The 27,286-nt window shown below is 39.2% G+C and overlaps 1 protein-coding gene and 1 pseudogene across 2 annotated transcripts; one reads left to right on the forward strand and one right to left on the reverse strand.

Moving 5' to 3' along the window:
- The window catches only part of LOC127625331 (pyruvate carboxylase, mitochondrial-like), a 196,459-nt pseudogene that overhangs the window by 37,697 nt on the left and 131,476 nt on the right, over positions 1–27,286 (reverse strand).
- Positions 8,411–20,239, forward strand: LOC127625332 (leucine-rich repeat and fibronectin type-III domain-containing protein 4-like). Of its 2 annotated transcripts, none has more exons than XM_052100568.1 (3): positions 8,411–8,694; positions 12,993–14,631; positions 18,473–20,239. In XM_052100568.1, the coding sequence occupies exons 2-3, from the start codon at positions 13,016–13,018 to the stop codon at positions 19,521–19,523; spliced, it is 2,667 nt and encodes an 888-aa protein (XP_051956528.1). In that variant the 5' UTR covers positions 8,411–8,694; positions 12,993–13,015; the 3' UTR covers positions 19,524–20,239. The 2 variants fall into 2 exon arrangements, with proteins under 2 accessions (XP_051956528.1, XP_051956527.1); XM_052100567.1 differs by lacking the exon at positions 8,411–8,694 and adding an exon at positions 9,622–9,849.

Below are 27,286 nucleotides of genomic sequence, written 5' to 3' on the forward strand. Positions count from 1 at the left end.
ATTCCGCCTGGAACTCAAACCCTTCTTATTGGTCGAGCCAATGAGAGGTGGGACATGTTTCCTAAGGTTATAAATTGCTTCTCTCTCTCTTGGTTCACTCTCTTCTTGCTCTCTTAGCCTCTCTTGCTTCCTGCCTCTCTTGCTTTCTGGTTCTCTGAGCCTTGTGCTCTCTTACTCTCTTGGGCCTTCCTGAGAAGTCCTAATGAAGATGATGCTGAACTAGAAGGCCCCCAAGGACTCCCAAGCGTGCGCCAGGCTACGGCCTTGTCTTTCCATTCACCAAAGATCCTCTGACTCCCACTGGTTCTCTCTCATCAAGACAACATCATCAAAGATCAACTGGAGCCTCAACAAATTGCATCAGGACAGTTTAATTCAAGTGGGACATGCAAGTATCAAACTTAGTCTCATTATTTGACACATTAAGTATCCTCACCCCTTTCTAAAAAGGGTGTGTCAGAACTAATATGATGGTATGCTCAGGCTGTTGATCTGCTGAATTTCAAACAATGCTAAAACTTCTTGCCTTCCTGTATTCTGCTTCAGCCCTCTTTCCCTTGGTAAACTGTATGCATGTATGTATATGTATGTTAGAGTAGTTTAAATGTTTAGTCTAGTTAATAAAGTCTTGTTCATGTCACATGTAAAGTTGTCTGTGTCTCAAGCTCATATCTAAAGTCACTAATCATAGATTTTGACTACTTGCTCTTAATACTTAGTAAGAAAGACATTTCCCATGCCCCGGAAATGTACATTTCTATTAATTAATTAATTAATAACCAATATTGAGTGTTCACGGGATGAACCGAGTATTTGGTTGTAATGTTAATGTAGCTACATCAAGTTAACCCGATTAACTGATCCAAATATTCATAATCGATTATAACAAGTTATGATTGATTATTAATATTTCATAGAGCTGATTCGCTACATCATTATGGAAACATTTAGTCAGCTTTTCTGTAATAGGATGACTAATTAATTATATTCTGCCAAACACCTTTTGTGATTTCGATTGTATCATTCTGTTCATTGAATCATGTATCGAATAATTAATTCAATAGTGTGTTACCCAGGTAGTGAAGCAGTTTTTGGGCTCTGTTCTGCACCGGTTTGAGGTTGAAGAGATCTGGATTCTCGTCAATGAACTGAGTGTCTACTGTACCATTCAGGAACTGATTATTATTCAACACGTTCTGGAGGAAGGGAATGTTTGTCTATGGAGAGAAAAAAGAAGAAAGATATACATAGGTTTTTTACTATAATTAAAAATGAATAGAATAAGAAGTCGACAGCCTTAGCCTTAGACGGCACATCCACAGACCACCCACAGTCCATTCACTGCCCGTATGCTTATTGTACACAAAACTAGACAGCAGTTGCTCAGTGCTGAAAGCTTTAATCTTATTGATTGGCTTTATGCAACATCTGCAAGTAAGGGCATACAGGATTTTTTTTTTTTTAAATCAGTCTAACGCAGTAATGAGCAAACTGGGCTGATTGTGACGTCATCAAAACAACATTCTGCAGACAGTGTGGCCAATTTATACCAGACCAGCTTCAAAGATTGTCAAAATCACAGTGACTAACAAGTTAGTTACAGTATGACTAGTGTGCTTACACAATTCACAAATGTTGACATAATATAACTAAAGAGATTCAAATCTGCTTCCACGCCACCAGCACAGAGAGAGAGACAGGCTATACACTTGACATTATCTTCAAAGTTCACATATACCTTTGATGAGGCAGCTGTCTTCGGATACTTCTGGAACAGTAGTACTTCTGTATTTGTTCATCTGAGTCTATTAAATTGTTTGATAGTCTTTTATTGTTTGTGTCTGCATTCGACAATTTTCCACAAGCACAATGTTCAAGCAGCATATGGCATTAGACATTGTGTGACTTGAAGAGGTAAAAGTTAACTTACTCAATAATAGGATACAAGGCAATATTTGACTTTATGACTGATCTTCGATATTAATCTCGTCTTACTGTGAATTAAGACAAATTTCCCTCTTGAGAGAAGTATAACACGAAACACACATAGAATGTTAAACCTTGTTATTTTACTTGATAAGCTTGATGATACCGTGCACAACATTTTGATAAAATTCTGTTATAATTTTGATAGTGTTTGCACATTGATAACATTGTGCAAACACTATATGGTGATTCTACGACTACCGAGTAAGTCATATCACGTTACTATTTGCAGAAACATCTGGACTAGTGTATAACAGAACATCTGCTCATGGTTCTACATGCATCGACAAACAACATAGAATAGCAGTGACAACTAGACAGCATGCACTCATCCACTTTCATTAATGGTCTGGGGCTTGTGTAGATCAGTGGTAGACCGATCATACATCTGCATTTTTTCAGTGGCAAAATGGCACATTCATCTATTTAAATGAATATCAGGTGCTAAAACTACATCAAATTCTAGTCCTTACCAGGAATATCCTGTAATGTCTGCTTTTGCTTATGTTTGGGGACTTGGGCAATTGGCTGTCTTTGAATAATTAACTAGATACGTCTGTGCAGGTTTTGGTGACTGTTTGGGGAGTTATCATTTAAAAGTAATTGGGGGTTAAAGTTATGTTTCAACTTCTGTTGAATGTTAATTATGTTGTTTTATGTAATGACATGGGTTTAGGAAAATATTGATGCTACTCATATCTATAAAGTCAACTTCCACGCAATACTATTTATTACAGATTTAGAGAAATAATTAGTAATTTGTAGTGGATTACTTTTGTTCAGTAATTTACCAAGGTTAACATGGGTATTTTTTTGTTGTTTCTGTATGACTATGTGGAACTACTGGAGCATTATTGACATACTTTCTTTCCCCAACACCATTATATTATTGTTAATGGCACATAAAAACAAAACAAACTGTGATGGATCGTTTAATATACATGTCAAATGGCTCGTCCTGTCAAACTGTTCTTGGTCAAAATAAGCTTCAATATGGACCAGTTCTTTTGTCTTGTCAAAGGTCTGACTACGTGAGACTAAGGGATTGAAATGGCCAGCTCTTCAAAGAGGAAGACCAATTCTAGATTAAGCTAACACACACTGACTTTAGGTGCTAATGGTCATATACAGGGCAGATGGGGCCATTCGGTAGGCAGTTCTACAATCAATACCATTATCTAAACACTCGATATGCCTTTCCATCACTATCAAACCCAGCCTGCAAGTGTGTGCAAATTTCGTTCGGGTCACTAAAGAAGCTCTTCTCACTGTTTCAGCACAAACAAATTTCTACATATTCAAAGATGACATGCAATACATTTAAAATCCTCCATGTTGTGTGTAGCCTGCTACATGTGATCCTGCAACCCCTTTAAGCTGAAGCCAACCATCGGCATAAACATTAAGACATTTCCAGTATCCATTAGCGCGAATGCCGATATTGGACTCTGATGGAGAAGTGGAGATGATACGAAAGATGTACAGGAGCGAGCTTGTGTCAATAGAGATGAAAGCAAGAATACAAAATGGGCTTCGTTGTGAGAAGAGTGAGTTGAGGCACATGGGGGGGTCAGATGTGAGAGACTAACAGAATCTATAGTTTTAGTGCTTTGTTTTTGCACCCTTGCCACCTACATACTTACACATCACACATTAATTCCTGACAGAGGGTTTAGCAGATGCCTTAAGCAAAGAAAGAGAAAGAGCGTTAGAGAGATTGAGGATCAAAAAAAAGAGAAGAAAGACACAGAGTCCAGACACAGAGTCCATCTCCTCTTCCTAGAATTGAGGGTTGGAAAGACTCAGCTTAATCTGCCAGCAGTCTGACCCAGATTCTTGTGACTGCTGAACCAAGATGCAGAATTCTTTCTGCTACCAATCAAATGCATGGACCCCTACTCATTCTTTATTACTAGTACTTTCAAATTGTATGACTATTTTTCAATATAATAATAAATTAATCAAAACGCACAAATAGAAGTAAAGGAATTATATAGTGACCAAAAATATTCACAAACCAAAACTAAATTCAACTTTAGCTTCTTCAATAGTCACCCTATTCTTATATTATAGATCTGCACACTCGTAGTATTCTCTCGGCTAACTTCATGAGGCGCCTGTGATGCTTTTTAACCAGTATTATAGGAGTTTCTACTTTATGTTAGCTGAGAAAATCAGTTTCTGTAGTGGTTTCTTCCAGCATTATTGCTACATTGCGAGCTATGGTCTCAAACAGAGTGGACATTTTCTCACTGGCTGGATTGGATGTAGCATTGATATTACCTAGCTTGTGAAGTATGCCTTGAAGTTAATGCCTTGAGCCTGAAGTCATCGTGTGTCTGCTTGGGAAATTTCTGCATCCTCTTTATGTCCCTGGTTTCTTTTCAGGACATTCAGGACTTTGTCAGCTAAATGTAGTTTCTAGCAATTTAAGTTCAGTTTCAGATGTTAAAGGGATAGCAGCATTCGTAATTTACTAACCCCCATGTTATTCCAAACATGTATGTTTTTCTTTCTTGCATGGAACAAAAAAGGAGACATAAGGCAGTATTTTAGTCTCAGTCCCAGTTCACCTAGACTACATCTGTATTTAATACCATTAAAAAATGGTCACCAAGGCTGTCATTCTGCCTAACATCTCCTTTTGTTCATTTTCAGTAGAATAAAGGTCATCCGGGTTCGTAACAAGCTTTTAACAATGGCTGGATGAAGTAGAGGAGTAGTGAGAAAAAAAAGAGAGCGAATAAGTGAGAGAGTTTAATAATTGAAACACAGATAGCCAGCAGAAATCTCAACACTGGATTTTCAAACTTAGAAATAAGCGCCGGCCATATTGAAAAGAGCAGGGTTAAAATGAGCAGCTAAAATACCATCCATCTAGCCACAGGACCTGCACAGAGAGAAAAATGGTGCTATAACAAAGTTGTCTTGCGGATTTAAACAGTTTGACTTGCTCATCAAAGTTTATTGCCGTCACGACACATTTATGAGTTTCTACACTAAAATGTAGCTGTCCATGGTGCTGAAATCTCAAATCCACAGTCCTTCTTCAAAGCAATAAACTGGGGCTTGGATCCAATGGTTGATTCACATTCTTTATGCAGATGCAACTTATACACACATATGAATCATTCATTGTTGTCATATGGTACTTAGATGTATTATTCATCATTTGTCATCGTCTAAAATATAATTTAACTGAACCGAGACTGGCTCACTGGCCAAATCAAGCTCTCAGAGTGTGATATGTCAACCATGGTGAGGTTTAGCAGACTTTGAGCATTCCGGTTACATAATCCAAAAGCATGGATCTGGGCTAGAAGCGGGCACTGGCGAGATTGCAAGCTGTCCGGTTAGCTGTGCTTGCGTGTACTCCGGTCTATATACAGTGCATCTGGAAAGTATTCACAGCGCTTCACTTTTTCCACATTTTGTTATGTTACAGCCTTATTCCAAAATTGATTCAATTCATTATTTTCCTAAAAATTCTACAAAAAATACAACATAATGACAACATGAAAGACGTTTGTATGAAATCTTTGCAAATGTATAAAACATTTTTTTTTTTTTTAAATCACATGTACATAATTATTCACAGCCTTTGCCATGACACTCAAAATTGAGCTCAGTTGCATCCTGTTTCCACTGATCATCCTTGAGATGTTTCTACAACTTGACTGGAGTCCATGTAGTAAATTCAGTTAAATGGACATGATTTGGAAAGGCACACACCTGTCTATATAAGGTACCACAGTTAACAGTGCATGTCAGAGCACATACCAAGCCATTAAGTCCAAGGAATTTTCTGTAGACCTCCGTGACAGGATTGTATCGAGGCACAGATCTGGGGAAGTTACAGAAAAATTTCTGTAGCATTGAAGGTCCCAATGAGCACAGTGGCCTCCATCATCCGTAAATGGAAGTTTGGTAGCACCAGGACTCTTCCTAGTGCTGGCCGCCCGGCCAAACTAAGCGATCGGGGGAGAAGGGCCTTAGTTAGAGAGGTGACCAAGAACCCGCTGATCACTCTGATAGAGCTTCAGTGTTTCTCTGTGGAGAGAGGAGAACCTTCCAGAATAACAACCATCTCTGCAGCACTCCACCAATCAGGCCTGTACGGTAGAGTGGCCAGACGGAAGCCACTCCTCAGTAAAAGGCACATGACACCTGGAGTATGCCAAAAGGCACCTGAAGGACTCTCAGACCATGAGAAACAAAATTCTCTGATCTGATGAAACAAAGATTGAACTCTTTGGCCTGAATGGCAAGTGTCATGTTTGGAGGAAACCAGGCACCGCTCATCACCAGGTCAATACCATCCCTACAGTGAAGCATGGTAGTGGCAGCATCATGCTGTGGGGAAGTTTTTCAGTGGCAGGAACTGGGAGACTAGTCAGGATCGAGGGAAAGATGAGTGCAGCAATGTACAGAGACATCCTTGATGAAAACCTGCTCCAGAGCGCTCTGGACCTCAGATTGGGGTGAAGGTTCATCTTCCAACAGGACAACAACCCTAAGCACATAGCCAAGATAACAAAGGAGTGGCTAAGGTGAACTCTGTGAATGTCCTTGAGTGGCCCAGCCAGAGCCCAGACTTGAACCCGATTGAACATCTCTGGAGAGATCTGAAAATGGCTGTGCACCGACGCTCTCCATCCAACCTGATGGAGCTTTAGAGGCTCTGCAAAGAAGATTGGGAGAAACTGCCCAAAAATAGGTGTGCCAAGCTTGTAGCATCATACACAAAAAGACTTGAGGCTGTAATTGGTGCTTCAACAAAGTATTGAGCAAAGGCTGTGAATACTTATGTACATGTGATTTTTTTCATTTTTTATTTTTAATAAATTTGCAAAGATTTCAAAAAAACTTATTTTACATTGTCATTATGGGGTATTGTTTGTAAAAAAAATTGATGGAAAATAATGATTTTAATCCATTTTGGAATAAGGCTGTAACATACTGTGAATACTTTCCAGATGCACTGTATATATATAGCCCTGCATAGATATTGTGAGTAACTCACACACACACCTTAAATTACTGAGCACAGAAAAACAACAAAGATTATGGGAATCAGAGAGAAGAAATGAGTGATGGATAAAAAGTGTAACTTGGACTGAAAATATTTAGAGGTTTCACAGCCTTTCTGGTTCAACATTTGATGGCTGTGTAAAGCTGTATTATAAAAAGGATAGTTAGACTCTAAATTCTAAATGGACAAGCCATGTTAAAAGCCATTGTAAAACAACTATAAACCCACATCCTATTAAGCGCACGTTCTATATTAATGTGTCTAGTTGAAAAAGCAAACTACTGATTAGGATAGGACAGGAATTTCTGTAGTTTTAACAATGATGGGATTGTCTATTGTCTGGATGTTTCCAGGTTATGTGCTCTGGACCATGCATCACAAAACGCATTGAAATAAACAATTTGTGATATTATAACCTTTATATATATATAAGAGAGAGAGAGAGAGAGAGAGAGAGAGAGAGAGAGAGAGAGAGAGAAATTGAATTACTTAAGTTGAGGATCATACCTGACCTTATATGAAGTCAACTGAGTATCATTTGAGTTCAGAACAGCATGATGTATATGGGGACCAATTTAAACCAATTTAAATTTTTAGGTGAACTTACCCTTTTATTTTCTATTTTCAAATGCATAAAATAAGTCAGAAGAAGCATTGTGGGGAAAAAATAGAAAAATAGATATAATTTTACAGATATTAATATTCGGATGCGTTTGATTTCTCAAGATCTCCCACGTTAGCCGAAAAACAGTAGGTAATTTGCTATTTACCATGGTTGTGTGAGGAAAAACATGTTCTGTTCGAACGGGAAATAAATTACAGAGTAAATCTGTCAAACATGATTTTTCCAAATGTCCTAACAATTTTTTTAAATAAATAGTCAAAATAAAAAAACGATCCCGTTCATATAGGGCTTTAGCCTTAAACTTTGGTGGTGAGCTTTAAAGGGACAGCTGTAGAGTTTAGATGATCCTTTCATATCGGTTTTCAATGGGACACAATGATTTGGCATTTACAGAGAATGAAAATCTACTCTATTCTGCCGATAATGACTTTGGACCTTGCAGCGTTTGTGGCAAAAACTCAAGGGGCAAAAGCTTAGGCAAATTCCACTCTACATCCAACAGCCCAGTCAACTGATGCAATTTCGTTTTACCCAATGCATTTAGTCTCTCCCCTCATACAGTGAGCCAAGACTGCTTCAGGCTCTACCCCACCCCCCCCATCCCACCGCTTTCTCTCCCTTCCCTCCCTCCCGCTTCCCTCCCTCCCGCTTACTCTGCCCTTGCTTTAGCAGACACATTGCAGTCACACACGCTCGCACTTACAGACGTCGACTTGCTCCATCAAAAGCAACAAATCACAGACATGTGCAGCTGAAGAATACGAAGTGGGAACAGAACAAAAAACAAAGCATTGATAACAAAATTGATAACAGCTGAGGCTCATGTGCATGGTTATTTGAAGGTTCTTTCTGGCTGTAGGTGATGGTTTCCTACTTTGAGAGCAGGGTTTCCTGAGACCGTCTGCAGGATTAAAACAAAAGCACGGCAGTGGTGAGAGATGAGGATGCTAACCAAAAGCTCTCTTGGAGGAAGCTGAGAGAAGAGAGGATGTAGGAACATAACCCATGGAGAAGATTGCAGATCTCTCCGATGGACATGGAATTTGAAAAGGTTGGTAGATGTTTATCATCACCCTATAAGGTTTTTTAAGAAAGGCTAACACTGAATAGATGAGGGGAGACAGATGTAAGGATAGGAGCAAAAGAGAGATAATTCAAGACAAGAAAGACTAAATCTGTTCAGCATGGATTAACAAGAGAGAAAACAACATAGATTGAGAGCTGGAGAAGGGAATTATGCAGCGAAAATTAGTGTATCAGAGATCCATCTAGACTAGCGTGTCCACACACACGCATACACACATTGTTAGTCTCAGACAGAACCCATAGGGTCTGCTTGCAAGAAGGTCTAATTTGATTATTTGCTTTAATACGGCAGTTTACAGGAAGAATCAATTAATTTGGGATCCTCAATAGCATAAGACGCAAACATCAGCAAACGCTCCAGAATGACACTCAGCATGTTTTGCATTCCGGTTAAATAAAAGAATAGAAGTTACGGCATTATATGTTGTAAGGCAAAATAACAAAAAGAGACCAAATACATGATAATAAAAAAAGAATAGAGATCCATTATCAGCCTTTTCTTTTGGCAACATTTAATTTCTTAACATTTCATCAACATCTTAACATTTAAATGGGATTTTTGTTCATGTTTGGCAGTTTGCTCTGAGATGAGTTGGATTGGAAAGCAATTTCTACTTAAAGCCCCTATTGCAGATGAAAGAAGATTTGAATTAAAAAAAAAAATTCAACAGATTCACCAGAAAATGATCTGTGGTAAAAACTGAATTTTGTTAGTGACTAAGGAAGGAGAATCCTGTCATATGAATGTTTCAGGACCCAGGATATAAAGACATGACAGCTAATGACTATCAAGACATACCTTCTTCTGTGTAATACTGAGGATTATGGACACGGGGCAGAGTGACTCAAAGCAAATCAAAGTACGAAAAGCAGTAATGATGTGACTGTCCGAAATGCATCCATTTGACCACTGATCAAATTCACAGTGTCATAATTTTTGGTCATTTACCTAGAGGAACAATTCAACCCTCAACACTTCAACCCTCACCTCAACTGAACATTCGACAATTACACAACATTTACCATGGATATTCATCGCACGTAATGAGGGGTCTAGCTGCGCAGTTCACCTTTAAAAGAACAGAACGGAAACCATTTTAAATCTCAATGAAACTGGCAGGTATGAAAATGGCAGTATGTGTACACACAATGTTATTGTTTTCTGTCATTTTATCCTTTCCTTTTTCTTCCATACTTAAAACTAACCTTTATTGGCAGGCAGAAGACAGTGGAGTTTTGCCAGTTGTTTGCAGGATATTTAGTGTGTAATTCCAGATGCAGCACACAATGAAACCAAATTCCACTGTGTATTCACTCTTTATATGCACTACTGAAGCAAATTTCCACACATACAGCTTTGAGTCAATTCCATTTGCTTATTTATAGGATACATTTCTTCTCCCACACTGCCCCATCTCATCTCTTCATTTCTCCCTTTCCCCTGGCTGTGTAAAACCTCTCTTATTCAAAACTGTGCTTTGTGAGTGTGACACTGGAGTCATTATGTAAGGCTGAAAAGAGCAGGCCAAAAATCACAAAGAAACAAATGCAAACAGAAGTGCACAACATAATGCAAATTTGTTGATGCCGACTGACAGGCTAATTAAACCCAGTCAAGCATTGGCAAATATTCAGGGACATTTGTGCCTTAGATACCACAGGGCTTCGGTCACACTTATAAAAGCAATCAAACTTCATTTGCACACTCATTGCAGTTCTGTCTGCTGCTTTCCTCTCTCCCAACTGTCCTTACTCTGATTGGTTGGTAAACAGACAGACAGACACACACACACACACACACACACACACACACACACACACACACACACACGCACACGCACATGCGCGCACACGTTGGGGTGGCTATCCTTATGAGGACTCTCCATAGACAAAATAACTGAATACTGTACAAACTATAGATTCTATCCCCTAACCCTCACTAAAAACTTTCTGCATTTTTACATTTTCACACTAAAACATTGTCCTCATAAACCACCCAAACTTGCACACACACAGGCACACAGGGAGACAGTTATGTGTCAGGTTAATGGAGCAATAAGACCCCTGTAGAAGAACAGGGAGCAGCAGGGAGAAGAGCAAACAGAAGGACACAAGACTTGGGTAAATAGATACACTTTGTCTGCACACACACAGCCACAACAACAGCCACCAAATTTCACATCTGCGATATAGAAGACAACCAAAGCATTCATCATTTAGAATGTGACTGATCATCTAGGGATTGTTCCTGGCAGCTACATAGTCTTTTTCTCTTGCTAACAATCCTAGGGAAAATGTTAAGGTTCTTCCTGCATTTGCTGGGTACACAATAAATGCCCTGAAATCTAAACAACTGTCTAAGGATTTCTGGTAGACCATCAATTTGAAGCATTTGACAGTTGGCTCCAGATTAGCTCCTCTGTGAATGGATACATTATTAGATAAAGCATGCTTATACTGGATGAGTGGCAAGGCAAAACACCTAAAAATCTCCCTGATAATTAATGGAGATCTGCATTTGTGCTGCATCTGTGAATGGAAGAGTAATACGATGATTTAGGGAGACAGAAGGTGGAGATGGAAAGCGTGCCACTTCTTTCAGTTTTTAAAGCTATTGTGTGTAATTTTGATTGATGTTAATATTTTCTCTCATATCCCAGTTTAAAATGCAGAGTCATCAATAAGTAAGTTTTTGTAGGTTGATTTAATCTAAAAGTTAAACTATGTGGCTTTATGGCACTATCAAACATTTATCTGTTTAAGCAATCTGTCCAAGCTGACACAGCATCATTGGCTCGATGGTGTGTTTGAAACGAGATTATAGCTACTTTTCCACCATCTTGCCAAACAGATTTGAGCATGCCAAGAAATGGTTTCAGTAACTATGGCAGGGAGGAGGGCGGGGCCAGGTCATTATGCGGCACACCCGGTCCCTAATCAGGCTAATCAAGCCCTTGAGAGGGATAAAGGCGCCCGGAGGTGGCAGTTCCAGAGAAAGAGTTTGTCTTTTTGATTGTTACTCATTAAATGGTTATTAATGTTGTTAAGCCAGTTCTCGCCTCCTCCTTTGCATTGAACTTAGTTACAGTAACCTTTCCACGACCATGGTTCCATACTGTACAATTACAAACCATTCACAGGCCAGGTTTCCACTCAACCGTAACTGATGGAATGCCTTTTTAATGATGTGGTAACTCACAACTGGTCACTAGCTCAGTCAGTCCATTCTAACTCTGATTATGCCGCACAAGAGTGGAAAAATAATCTATAAATGTGCCGATAAGCTTGAAATGTTACAGAACGGCATGATTCAGCAACAGTAACCATTCAGCCCAATGGTGGAAAAGTGTCTCATCTGTTTGTACAAACAACTAGGTGTTTTTTGGCATCTGTTTGCAATTATTCATTTTTGCAATTCCGTTTAGTGGTGCTAATCACATAGAAATTACACACTTAAGGGAGAAACAGACACCACTTTTTCCTCTTCTGTTACGATACCTGAAATTTCAGTATCGGCTGTTACTGATCCGATACCAGTGTTGTTGTTCTTGGTTTTTTTTCTTCAAAATCAGTTAATTTCTACCGTCTACCTCACTCTGATACTAATTGGGTGTACTCTTTTATATGTAAATAAAACAAACATTTAACTATATATTATTTCAATATAAATGTATAGCCTTTTAAGAAAAACTTTATAACTAGTCTAATGGATAATGTAGCAGCAAAATTAACAGTAATTCAAGTGACAGTCTTCAGTAGAAAAGAAGCCAGTTTTCATTGCACAATTCTTTTAACTTCTGGTCTTTAAAGGATTCAGAACTTTTTTTTTGTTCATGTTTAGTTGTAAGATATCAGTCTACTTTTCATTCATGCAATTATTTTTTGGCACCCAGTCAACTTAAATACTGTTGTAATTTAAACAAGCTGCGCATGCAGACTGTATATGTACTCATAAAACTCACAAAAAAATTCACAAAGCTACTGCATGTCTTCAAGGGTTTGAATAAAATGCAAAAGTCACATGGACTACTCTAACCCTAACAGCTCTATGGTATGTCATTTTTGGAGCTTGATAGTAACTGCCTTGACTAACACATAGCATCGGATTTGGATGGTGCTTATAGGACCAATACCGATCTGTCTAAAAACATCAGCATCAGAGCAGATACCAATCCAGATATTGGATAAGTGAATCCGTAGTTATAGTTTTCAAGTGGATAACTATTAGAAAAAAGGTGCTAATGTTTTTTATTCCCTGCACAGGTCTGTGGACAACCTGGATTACCATGCCACGCAAAGTTCCAGGGAGTTCATCTAGAAGAAAAGATCTGCTGCATGAACAGGACAACTCAAAATGGAACCAGTCAAGGAGATATCCTGCATCATCTTTCCCTGTCAGCGCAATTAAGGTCCACCCGTGTCCCATGCCACAATCATCTGTTCTCTGGCTGAGCCTCATTGGCTTTGTACTACTGAGGAGCATACCTGGTGTGTCAGCAGGGGAGACATGGGGAATGGTGTCCATCTGCCCCATCCACTGTGTGTGCCGGAACCTATCGGAGTCTCTAAGCACACTCTGTGTGAATAAAGGTCTTCTTTTTGTGCCACCGAACATTGATCGCCGCACTGTAGAGCTCCGTCTTGCAGACAACTACATCCTGGAAGTAGGAGGTTCGGACTTTGCCAATATGACAGGATTGGTTGAACTGACACTGTCACGCAACACCATCCATGCTCTAAAACCACTGGCCTTTTCTGATCTGGAGAGTCTGCGTTCCCTTCACCTTGACACCAACCGTCTCACTGCGGTGGGACCTCAGGATCTGACAGGTCTGGTTAACCTTCAGCATCTCATCATCAACAACAACCAGCTCACCAATGTTTCTGGAGATGCTTTTGATGACTTCCTGCTGACTTTGGAAGATCTAGACCTTTCCTACAACAACCTGCGCAGGGTTCCCTGGGAAGCCATACAGAACATGGCTAGCCTACACACCTTAAACCTGGACCACAACCTAATAGACCAGATTGCTGAGGGTTCTTTCAGCGAGCTCTACAAACTCTCCAGACTGGATATGACCTCAAACAGATTACAGACTCTTCCCCCTGATCCACTGTTCTCCAGGTCACAGATTGGGGTTGTCAGTCCAACACCGTACAATTCCATCACCAGCTTAAACTTTGGAGGGAATCCTCTGCATTGCAACTGTGAGCTGTTGTGGTTGCGACGACTGATTCGTGAAGATGACATGGAGACATGTGCCACACCTGCTCATTTGGCGGGTCGCTACTTCTGGTCCATATCAGAAGATGAGTTTACCTGTGAGCCTCCACTGATCACCCGTAATACCAACAAATTGTGGGTGCTAGAGGGTCAAAGGGCCATACTTAAATGTAGAGCCATTGGTGACCCTGAGCCAGTCATTCATTGGTTGTCACCAGATGGACACATAGTGGCCAACTCCAGTCACATTTACTCATACTACAATGGCACACTGGATTTTCTAGTAACTCGTGCCAGAGATGATGGGACATATACATGCATTGCCATCAATGCAGCAGGGGAATCCACAGCTCTGGTGGACTTAAAGGTCATCCCTCTGCCCCATCGTGGAAATGGCACGATATCCCTAATCAACCATAGAGACCCAGGCTCCTCTGATATTAGCAGCGGTCGTAGCGGTGTTGAAGGGGCAGAGACGGGCATGGTGACTGTAAAGAATGTCACTGGAGGCAAAGCAGAGGCTGAACTGAAAGGATCAGAAAACTTGGTAGGAGTTCTGGGTGTAACATCTAATTCAGCCCAGATTCGATGGAAAATTAATCGTTCTTCAATGCCTTACCTGGTGTGGATGTATCAGATCCAGTACAATAGCACAGCAGATGATGCACTTGTTTACAGGTAAGAACATTTTGTTTCTTGATCTCACAGCAAGCCTTTTTATTTTATGAGGCAGCACAATATTTCTGACAAAAAAATAAAAAAATGTTTTTTAGTTTTCAGTCATTCAGTGGTAGTGACTTCTATAACCTTAGATATTGATAAAAGGATAAGGTTAAAAGACAACAGACACAGCCCCAAAGCGGAGGAAGGATTCAAGTGAGGCTAAAATAGATACAGGTGGCAATTTATAGCCAGGAAGGGTAAAGAAAGCAGAGCAGTGGAGTGAGAGGACCTGCAGACTCTGGGAAAAATGAGGATGGACCCTTTAAAAGAGCGAAACCTACACATTTGAGGATGGTGTCACAACGCATCAGGAAGAGTGAAATGGATATAAATGGAGGGAGAAGGGGGGATATAGAGATGTGGCAGAACACAAGGGAACAACTGTGGGAGTAGCTTATACAGACTCTTCTTAGACAATGTACACACTGCAGCTAAATAAGGTTGTCACATTCACTTAATGTGTGCATACAGAGTTTGGTTAATTATGGGAATTTCATCCACATTTTACAATCAAATTTACTCCTGAAAAATTCAGGTAATGACAACGAATTAACGCTTAATCTATGTAGTGTGAACATAAACAATCTGAACTGAACCGGTTGTTCATTATGTAATTAATAGTCTGTTTGTGATGTGTCTCTCTCCGCCATATTTTCAAGCAAAGACCGCCATCTTTGCTTGATTTGGGGTAAGCCATATACTGTATTACACCATGTCCTAACCAGACGCAATGTCACAACACGCGACAAAAGGTATCTTTTCCATGTTAATATGAGTTTTATCCTAACCAGCCACGACACGTGACAAGCTTTCTATTTTTGGAATGGTTTATATTTCTGTGACATCGCACCAGAAAGCGCAGTCAACAAATGGGTCTAAGATAATTATTTCTATACTATATTAAAGCCAGCATCTCACTAGCCGGTTTAAAACAACCTGATTTTGGCTGAGGGTGTCGCACACGTACCAAATGTGAGCTTAAATCTTATTCTCTTCAGTCAGAGCTCTGTCACAAACACACAGTTTCAGAATAGCAGAGGGGAGACATACCAGCTGACTTTCTCTCTGCTTTCGAGAATGAAAATGCAGTTGTCGCTCCCAAAACTTTGCAATGCATATATGTGGCCTTAGAGAGGTGGGAGGAATCACAGAGTAAGGGGCCTGTCAGACCGAATGCGTTCTTGCATTAAAAATAGCTAGACACAGTGTAGGGTTGGACAATAGGGAGGAAAAATGTGATAAGCGATAAGCAGTTTGATAATGCAACAAATAGAACAGAATGCACACACAATACCTAGTCTTTTTTACATAAACCGGCATCTTGAAAAGATGGGGATTCTGCTCTGGATGTCAGAAAAACTGTGAGACACGGTGCAATGTTAAAATACGTCCAACAATCAAGTGAAGGCAGAAAAACTATTAAATAACAGCACAGTGCGTGCCCCCCATTTATTGAAAAATGTGAATATCAAAGTAGCTTTGCCAGGCTGCACTCAATTATCCTATGCGAGACATAAATAAAAATGAAATCACTCCATTCCATGCTCCATTTTACCATCTGATTTGATCATTTCATTCTCTCATCTTTTTACCTTTAACTTGAAAGTCTACAGTATACAGGAATCAATTCAAACATGCTAACGACATATCTTCATAGGCTTCAATAGGAAGGAGCATTGTTGGGGATCAATAATGCATGATGAAGGTCAGCGGTCTAGGTTACATGGTGAGAAATATATATAGACAATGGTGGACGTGATGGGATGGGGGTGGGGGGATGTAGCAGAGTAAGCAGCAGTTGCTGAGTGATGGCAGGCAGAGCATCTTCATAGACCTGTTACTACAGCTATTTCGATCGACATGCAGGATTCTCTGAGTGTAAACACAGTAAGCCACTCTTGAAAACAGAAAGGGCATAACAAAAAGGATGGCCTGCTGGCCTGGGGCCAGTGTGAATGAGTTTCAGTCCAGTTGACAGAACTTTCACTCGCCCCATTGGGCCAGTGCTGCATTGTTGCTAAATGTTACATCTTGTAAATGTGTTTTATTTAAACATTTACATTTCTGTGATGTATTGAACATTGTTGTTGCAAATTCTGCTGATTAAACTAATCACCAAAGTGACATGATCTGGCTTACATAAATGAAGTTTTGTTGAAACTGCGATAATGATTTGTGATAGTCTTGGAGGAATCAGTAAAAATCTGTTGAAATGTAAAAATCAATCAATTAGTAATCTTTTGTTTCATATGCAATGATTTTATGACAAAGCTAGTTTTTTTTTTTAAGAAATCTGGAAATTAATTAAAAATAATATTATTCCTAATACATAAACAAACCAAAATATACTGCTAAATAAAAATGCATATTTCTTTCCTTTTTTGGAAAGTCAGTGAAAATGTTGTCAAGGCAAGTACAACTCTGATCTACTGACCCCACTGGGACAGCAGAAAGAAAATCCTTAACATTGAGCCCTGAATTTAAGTAAAATCAACCTACAAATATTTTACTTATAGATGACTAAATTGTAAGCTGGAATAAGATAAATAATTTTAACATTGTAAAAACGACACACATCAGCTTTAGTTTACATTAAAAAACAATGAGCATCACAATACATAGTTAGTCAAATGTTTCATAAAATTAAACTACATGTTTTGTATCTGCAGCCAGTCATTATTTACTCACACTATAGTTGGTCTAAGCCCTTGAACAAACCCAACCACTGAATGACTTTCACAAAAGGAGATGTTAGGCAGAATGCCAGCATTAGTCACCATTAATATCGATTGCATGGGTTTGGTTCACTTTCGTTGTATATGTTCATTTGGTTTTGGAACAACAAAGTTTAGAAAATGATGACAGAATGTACATTTTTGAGTGAACTATCCCAACTATTAACAGTAGATCATCAAGACAAGTTTCCAGTGAAGCTTGTAATTCACAATCATCCATAAGATATTGGAAATTTAATAATATGCAGATAAGCATGCAAATGTCTCATTGATATGCAGTTTCACACTGAATTCAAAAATACTGCTTGCATGTGAACAGTCTTTAATTCCTTACAGGGCAAAGTTTATTCAATAACACTACAGTACTGAGGTCCTTCACAAGTAACCGGCAATTACCTCTAAATGTGAAATGAATTAAGAGACTTGAGTCATGTGTAGCCATCAACAACATTTTCATTAAGGACATATACTGTATACCAAGAAGCCAAAGAAGATCCTAAGGACACAGTCAATAAAGTCCATTAAAGTAGTCTGTATAGACCACGTTTCCGGCAGAGATTCAGACAGATTTGAGATTGTAAAGACTAGTGTACAGAGGAGTCCTTCAGACTAAAAGGTCTGAGGTATAATGTAAAAATGCATCATCGAATAAATCTGTAGTTTTCTCTAAATCTGCTTATTCCCCAAATTCCCATCACTCAACTGTATTAAATTAAAGGCTGCAAAACGGAGCTAAACCACTCAAGTTCACCTAGTTATAACTTGGTATAACTTGATTGTTCACCCAAAAGTGAAACTTGTCTTCATTTACTCACCCTGATGTTTTAAAATCCATATGACTTTCTTTGTCCATGGAACACGAAAAGAGAAATTAGGCAGAACATGACCTTATTTTTTTCCATAAATATTCAGCCTCATTGTGTTCCATGGAAAAAAAAAACACCACATGAGTTTGGAAAACCATAAAGATGAGTAAATGATGATAGAATGTATTTGATGTGTACAATCTTTATTGTGTATTTCTTATCAATGTTCTCTCTTCTTTTTCTATTTGGTCTCAGAATTCTGCCTCCATCTAGTCATAGTTTCCTGCTGAAAAACTTAGTGTCCGAAGCAGACTACAGCCTGTGCGTCTTGGCCATATTTGATGATGGCATCTCCTCCTTGGCGACAACAAAGGTGTTGGGCTGCATCCAGTTCAGCACTAAAGAGGATTATCCAGAATGCCGTTCTCTGCATGCTCACTTCCTGGGCGGCACACTGACAGTGATGGTGGGTGGCGTGGTCGTGGTAACCCTTCTGGTCTTCACTGTTGCCATGATGGTGCGGCATCGCGTCTGTGGAGAGTGTCGGGATGATGCCAACAGAGCGGGCAAATTTTTGCCAGCCGAAGGGGTGGATGTTTATGCCCAGACAAACGGAAACAACAGTATGATGATGGTGGCATTGCCAAATGGCGTCTTGGCTCAAAGACCAAAAGAAACACAGGACAAATCCAAACACAAGCCTGGCTCAACCCTCACGCCCAAACAAAGCCCAGAGCCACACCGTGACCAGAGCAGAGTAACATGTGGTAGAGAAGACAGAGTGGTGCGGGAAAAATGTTTAACTCCACTCACACCAGAGAGTGAGAAATTGACACTCTACTACTCCCTGAGTAACACACTGCCTCTCCCGGCACACAAGGCTGTGAAGCGAACAGGTAGGCTCAAGTTGCGGAGAAAGTCTTTGGAGAAAGACATACAAGTCTTGGCCTCCTTTCCATTGACACTAGATGGAGAGGAAGGAAGGGAGGGAGGGTCAGACTTGAGGCAGGCAGTGAAAACCAAACGTAGCTGCTCTTTCGATGTGGGCGAAATCACCACCAACACGTGCTACAGCTATGCCAAACGGCTGAGCATCATCTGGAACAATCGTAGCCAGTCACAACATGGCATGTTGGTCGACTGTGCCTCTACAACCAGCACATCCAGCACGGGAAGTGAGCAGTACGGCAATGCCCTGGCACAGAACTATATCCATGCCTTTCCTTCTAACAACTCCAACTCTACTTCTAACTCAAGCAGTAGCATGACTGTAAATCCCAGGGACCTGGAAGAAAGTGTGGTATAGAGATATGAGGAAAAGAAAGACTTTTGTGTAATAACTGCCGTGAGGTGACACATTCAGGCATGTCAAAAGACCAATACAAACTAACAATAAAAATGGGATAATGAAGAATTATCAGGGGCGAGCAGAGTTGATGAGGAGTACTGCTTCAGACACAAAGGAATGGCCATTATTTGATGACCACTATTATTCCTAGCTACCACAAGTCTCAAAATCAAATTATACGAAGACAAAGAATGACAAGAACAGAAATGAGCATAGGATTGCTTTTTATTAACGGGCCAAAGGCATGGGGGATTAAAACCTAAGGCGTCTGTTTCAATGAGATTAACCAACCAATTAATACATTATTGAATAAATCAAATGATACTTTGTACAATAGAAACACCTTTTAAATGCAAATGAGGAGTTAAAACGAGGGGGTAAATATCGCAAAAACAAATTCAAAACCAAAAGAGAGAGTGTATTATCTGTTGAAATATACTGCTGTAAAGAAGCACACATGTCTGAGCTCTCTGATGAGAAAAGTACACTCTGTAAAGTTTCTTTTCACTCTTTATTTCCAGTGGTAATGTTTTTTTAATTATAACTGAGAAAATGAGGGAAGGAGGTTCACTTAATATTTCTGAACACATTTGCTACAAGCGTTTTAAATGGGGGAACCATTTGTTCAAATGTCCTTCAACAGTGGTCTGAATAGTCATAATTGTTCTTGTCTGACAAGCCCTTTTCCAGAATCATAAAAAGAATAAAAGCTGTTCTGTAAAAATTGTATTCTGTTCTAATAGAGATCAATCTGATATGATAGCTCCATGGTTAATTGCTTAAGAAAGAGGCTGGTATTAAAACCCACATGGCACACATAATGCTTCGAATACACAAAACAAAAGCTTTGCAGTCGACTGGCACCACAGAACCTACAAACTTGATTAAAATGTCAGATAGGATAATAAGCTTAAATGTCTCTAATGTGCTTATACAACTCCATTAGAGCAAATATTCTAGCACCGCTCACTTAACTGGAGATTTAATTACTGATAATAACAGAAAAAACAAGGTCTGTTAATCTGGAAGACCTCAAAACAATGAATGAGTCATCAGAAAAGACTTATGTCATTTACAGTCATATTTCTTCTGGTGTGAACACGATGTGCAAAATAGTCATGAGAGGGACCAAGTGCAATGCAGACCACTTTATATAACAGCTGGCAGAGAAGAGGGAGGCAAACAGGATAGAGATGAAAGGCAAGAGGTAGGGGTGGAGGTATGAACCAGGAAAAGAGGACAGTGGCATAGTGAGGTTTAGTGCCTGAGATGATATGTAACATGCCTGTCACACAGAGTACTTTATTACAATGAATATCACTGTATCACAAATAAAGCACCCTGGAGCACAGTATATACTTGGATAAGACACTATGGAGTTGGACAGAGATACTTTATGCATACATATGCATAACATGCACAACAATTTATGGAATTGACAGTATCTGCCTTAAATTAACACATAAGTGCTGTTCCAAAACCCAGTGAGCTGTGTCATTGCTGACTACTGTCTACATATGAAGTTACCTTCTAAGGCAGCATCCTGAAATTAAAAGGGATAAGTGACTGATTTAAAGTAACTCACACGCCACACAAATAGCAAAGTGCATAAGAGACTCTTCGGCGGTTACAGTTGATTCCAATTAGTAAGCATGTTGCTAAGCTAATTACTTGATACTTCAATAAGATCAAAAAATACATGGATTAGATACGAGGCCAAATATGATCAAACAACGATCTAACGGAACGAACGTCACCCCGTCTCAACCACCGCGGCACATGTAGGCTACTAGGCATATGCAAACATAATAAATGTAAAAAAAATAAATAAATGTACTTCTAAAGAATGTCTTTGAATTATTTTTGAATGCAGAACGTAACTTGTTCGATTGAAACCTGCTGTTATTAAGTTTGAATATTATTATATTGACATCAAACATTATTATTTACTGTAAGTGGACTAATAATTTAAGTAGTAAAGATGTATATTGCATGTCTAATGGTAGTTTTCATTTTTATATGGCACATTTATTAGGCTTTAGAAGTGTGTTAAACATGTGAGGATGTGTATTAATCAACCTGTTACAAATCCAACTAAATTATACACTGCTTTCAAACAAAGTTCAAACTTCTTTTGCCGATTGTTCAGAAATAACCTTCATAACCTATCTATATTTCTTCCCTGTAAACCATAGATCTTAATTAATAATAACATATATTACCATAAACATTATTGCATTATAAAATACTTAAACTGTAGCGCTGGCCATATCCGCCATTGAACTCTGCTGCTCAAAAGAAACCCGGTAGTGTGGTTGCCTGTCGAATGATAATGTAATCTATATTGAGGCCCTCCTTACATTCTTAAAGGTTTTGGAACAACATGAGGACGGGCAAATGAACATTTACATTTTTTCTTTAACAAATGAAACATATTCTTTAAAGAAAAAAAAAACCAATCATTTGGAGAAAAAGGTGTTAGTCAATAGACCCAGATGACTGAAAAAACAAAAAAAACAAAAAGCATTGCTTCTCACGGATATATAGTTCCAGCAGAAATGCCATGTACCAATCGCACTCTCTCTCTTTTTTTGATGTCTAAAATTTTGAACATGCTTTATAGTTCTAAAGCACCCACAGAGGGCATAAATGTCTTAAAACACTCTGTGAAGAGCATGCAACTTCAAATGCAGGAGAGACAATTTCAGCAGCCAGGGGAGGAGGTGGTGGTGGCGAAGATTGAACTGTTCCCTCTGATTGCTACAGGCAACACTCTGGCCACCTTAACCTAATTAAAACCTACTGATTGGCACATAGGTGGTTAGCAGATCACGCATACAGGAGGTGCAATATCAGTGATGCATACAGAGCTGGCCTGTTCTCTCTCTGGCTGTGATGACTCCACTGCAGCTGCACCCACTTCTCACTCTCTCTCTCTCTCTCTCTCTCTCTCTCTCTCTCTCTCTCTCTCCCCACCTCGCTCGCTTTCTTTTCTGAGAGCCTTGACAAGACGACAGCTAGTGCAAGCCACAACAACTCAGCAGTGAACAAAATGCAACCTGAGTAACTTTAGTCTCAGAGTTTCAGACTCGAAACCACTGTGCCCTGGGCTTTCACCAAAAACATATGTCAGTTAAACTTTGTAGTGGGAGAGTTTCTCAAAAGTGGCTCTTATACACAATGACAAAAATATTTTCATCTGTCAAGTTCTCTGTTCTATCGAGTGTGGCCATAATTTCCACACCTCCACATAGTTTTCATGCAACTGAAGTCCTCAAAGCTGAAGTGTGTCAATTCTTCAGTGTTTAAACACCTTCTCTTATTATCGAAACCTTGCTATAAAGATACAAATTTAAGCAAGCCATCTGGAGGGTAACTTCCCTTAAAAGTGTAAACACTGTGGTGTTATCAAAACATTATTAAAGTACTTAGTCTTTAATGTGAGAATGAACTACAATACCATGAAGCATATACAAATGTCTGTATAAAACTAAAGATTTTGTTGACCATATATTTCAAATTAAATGCAAGTAATTTTAGTATCAGCAGAAGCATGTACAGTACCATTGATTATCAACATGGGCACACACTGTAGGTCTGTTTTTAAAGTTTTAGGAGTTGATTGCTAAAAATCAATTCCCGTTTGGAAAAAGTAATGGGGTTTTACTTCCAGAACCAGACAGATGCACTCTATTCCACACAGAAAATGACATATGGCTGCTTTTACTGAAGACGCTCTGTCAGTTATGTGCATGTGTCACAGTGCAGCTAATTGGGACAACTTGAGAACAAAGTGCTATTACAATTATTGGAAAAATGAAGGACCAGGACAAGTTCTTGGTAAAAAAATAGACAAAGGATTCAATCTGGATTATAAAGGTTTATGGCAATACATTCAACTTTTTCTCATTTTTGGCTCTCTCCCCTGCTGTCTGAGCTCCTTTCTTAGAATCCCAACACCAAGCAGAAAGGACAGAGGAACACTGTTAAGTTTGCATTTTGACTTGCTCAACTCTCTCTCGCTCTCCGCTTGTAGGTCATGATGTTCCCACTTTGCTTTCAATTTAAGCAGGACGGGAAGATGTGAGAGGAGAGAAGAGGAAAGAGACATATCTTTTAGAAGAGCACCTCCTCTGTGACTTTTAAATCACCCCTTCTCTTATCCCCCCTGCCAGCAAAGAATTACCTAGTAACCTTAGGCTGCTCTCTCCTTCATCTCTTCTACCTCTCCTCCAACTCTTATCAAGGCCCACCCTCCATCCCAATGGGACACGGCGAGTGTGGGAGTCTGACAGCTTTTCGGTTGGGGTTCAAGCTGTCAACCCCGTCTTCCCCTCCCCAATGCCTCCAGGATGCATTAATTCTCAGTATTAGTAGTTCTCTCTACATCAGTAGTAAGATTTCTCATTCATAACAGGCCCCAGCTGCCAGTGCCGCTAGCCAGGACATTGAAAAGGCATTAAGTAATACCTCTTAGGTTGTGAGGTGTTGTGGTTTATTCATGCAGCTCCTATATTCCCCAAGCTTTGATTCTGTTCTCCTGAGCACCTACTTCACTTTTCATAGAGTTGAGTGAGAGAAAGAATTCTGAACAGATTTTTGTATACAAAATGAATACATATGCTCATGTAGTCGCATAAGGACTTGCAATTCACATCACATCTCCAACTATGAACCTTTGTAACTTTGGTTGTGTGATGAGGAGAGTGGGGCCGGGCCGTGAGTCTGCACAGCCGACCACCAATCGGGCTAATCAGCCGAGGCGAGGTATAAGGCCGAGCCGGATGTGGCAGTTCGGGAGAGAGAGAGAGCCACACACAGCTGCCTTGTGTGTGTTTATATTTGTGTCTTTTTGTTTAAATTAAATATTACTTTGACTGTTCAGCCGTTTACAGAATCCTCCATGCCCATTTGTATCCATGTTACAGTTTGAGCTAATGTGCTTTTATTGCTTCTCCATAATCTGCAATAACATCACACTTATTCTTGAGAAATGGGACAAAACAGGCTTATGTATCAAGGATGCAGATGTATTCACCTATTTTTCTCACAAAATGTAAAATTTTTGCCTTTCCTATAACTCACTGTCAACACCATCAAATACCAAAAATAATGTCAAATATTTTATTACATCTAGATAGGTAGGTGCCTTGTTGGCTTGACAAATCTTGTATGAAAGTTTTAGAGTTTTAAAAGACCAAAGTTTGATGGATAATACAGACATTACAGTAAGACAGACAGAATTTGTATACAGTTTAAAAAATATATATGACAGTGTTTACAAAAAACAGGGACACAACTGTGAAACTTTATACATAAAAAAAAGGTATATTTAAAATGAAAATGTTCCTTTCTGTCAGGAAAGAGTAGTAGTCATCTTTAAAAGACACATATTTTTAATTACATTTATATATAAATTGCATATTATTGAATTATGGTCTGAGGAGAGATGGCTGGGCTAAATTTTCTTTAAAGAGAAAATTAAATGGCAGTATATAGGCAGTATTTACCTTGCACCCACGGGGGTGTACTGGAAACTAATCACTTTGGACTTGTAGGGTGCTACTGGTTGTTTAGAGTTTTATCATCAGAAATAATTAATAATTAATCTTTATTAATTAATAATTTAATTAGATAATAGAATTTAACTCATTGAATTCTATCCTCAGGGCACCACTCTTTGACAAGAGAAAAATGATAGTAAGTTACTGATCGAGTCTCATAAAAATCTACCCTGAAGGTTGAGTATTTTGATTATTAATCAAAATAATCAAGAAGGGGAGGAACTAGTCAAATTATTGCCATACAAATCCAACAATAATCTGGTTACAGTTGGCTCCTAACAACAACAAAGTAACAATACACTGAAGTAATATGGGAGTTCTTGACGTGGCAGAGGCTGGCTTCTACACAATATTCAAACAAACAACTAGGACTACTAATAACAAGATTCATTATAATCAAACAGCAATGAACAGCGCCAATACTATATGAATATAACACAAAAACATAACAGGGAAATCCTAACTAAATAGTGGAGCTATATGCTAGTGTATGTATGCGTGTATGTGGGGGTGTGTCTAGATATGGTAACAAAGAAAACAAAATAGCAGATTAAACTCCACATGGAGAACTAGTTTCAAAATGGAGGATCAGGTCCACATGAAGAACTAAGTTCAAAATGACGAACGAGATTAAAAATGGAGAACTAGATCAAAAAGGCGGCGCCAACGATTATTTGAATGTGGAGGGAAAGGAGGAAAGAATGATGGCTGGATCAAATCCAGAGCAACGGAGCTAATACCATGTGCGGGTTGAAATGAGCAGGCACACAAAGGAACTGACGAAACAGGCGGGAGAATTTGAAACACCAGCCTGAGTCGGATATGAACCGCGGTGCCGCTCTGTGAATTTCAGTGAGAGAGAGAGAGAGAGAGAGAGAGAGAGGGAGAGGGAGAGGGAGAGGGAGAGGGAGGGAGAGAACAAACAGGGGTGCATGCAATCTAACTGAGGATAACCGCTTGTAACAGCTGGACTGGATCGCTAGTTCAGATCACTTAATTTCACCCAAAATTAACAATCTCACAAATCAAAATAGCAAACAGTGATCAGAGGTAAACATACAAGATTATACTCAAAACATCAAACATTTAGCATCAAATATACGATTTAGTTGTACAAGAAAAGATACAGTTTCTAAACTAAATCTGCCTAGATATCAAGCCTTACTAGGAAAATCCTGTGTGATTTCAGCAGTGTTGTGGCCAGGAGAAAATTATGTGGAATTGGTCCTTTATCTTACACTCAACAGCGAACAGTCTCTGCTTTATTTCTTGGGTCCGGTGATGGAGAGAAATGCAGGAGATAATCAACGTTGCTAGAAAACGAGGGAGAAGGGAAGCTGGTCGCCTTTCCGTTTTCTAAATAAATTCACTGTTGTCTTGCGGTGAAAATGAATGAACCGGTTGTAATAAGTATACTACTAGACTGGAACAAAGCTAAGTTAATCTTATTCTACCATGGCCAAATGGTGAGGTTAGAAAAACGTGGTCTCTCTTTGACCAGAAGGAGGGAAAACTCCTTAGTATGCGTAGATACACGTCTCTTTTAACCGCTGGCTGAAGCTGGGCGCAGAGAGGCCAAACTCACCTCTGTCTGGACCAATCAGACACACATTTATTCATTATTTAATGAATAAGCCAACAGATGTCTCAAGATTTTGGCAAGCAGAGGCCCACGCAGGCTCCATTTATGTCTGATCCCCCACTGATCGATATCAGCAAAGGAATGCAGAAAGCGTGATTCAATCCTTTCCCCCATAGGAACAGAAGTTTCTTCATTAAATTATAACAAACTGTCTATAATTTCACATGCATATCCCCAGGACATTGTGCATAGGATTCATTACTGTCTCTTTTTTTGTACTGTATACTGTTTTATGCATGACTTATGACAGGACTACCAGCCAATATAAAATTTAGTATCATGTTTCCTACCAAATGAATCCTTGTGTGACATCCTGCACTATATATATATATATATATATATATATATATATATATATATATATATATATAATTCTGACAGCATGCATTGTATGCTTGCTATATTAATCAGAGTATAAAGGGGCTTAAACTAACCCCAATCATGCAAATGAGTCAGCTTCCAAACAAAGGAACATTTCCCGCTTGGAAATTGCACCTTTCTCATTGGTCAAGCCA

Source organism: Xyrauchen texanus, chromosome 31 (genome assembly GCF_025860055.1).
Source record: "Xyrauchen texanus isolate HMW12.3.18 chromosome 31, RBS_HiC_50CHRs, whole genome shotgun sequence".
NCBI lineage: Eukaryota > Metazoa > Chordata > Actinopteri > Cypriniformes > Catostomidae > Xyrauchen > Xyrauchen texanus.

What these genes read in the sequence shown, in the direction of transcription:
- LOC127625332 (XM_052100567.1), top strand. An exon ending in GATGATGCACTTGTTTACAG is followed by an intron (nt 14,632 to 18,472) that starts GTAAGAACATTT and finishes ATTTGGTCTCAG; the next exon opens with AATTCTGCCTCCATCTAGTC.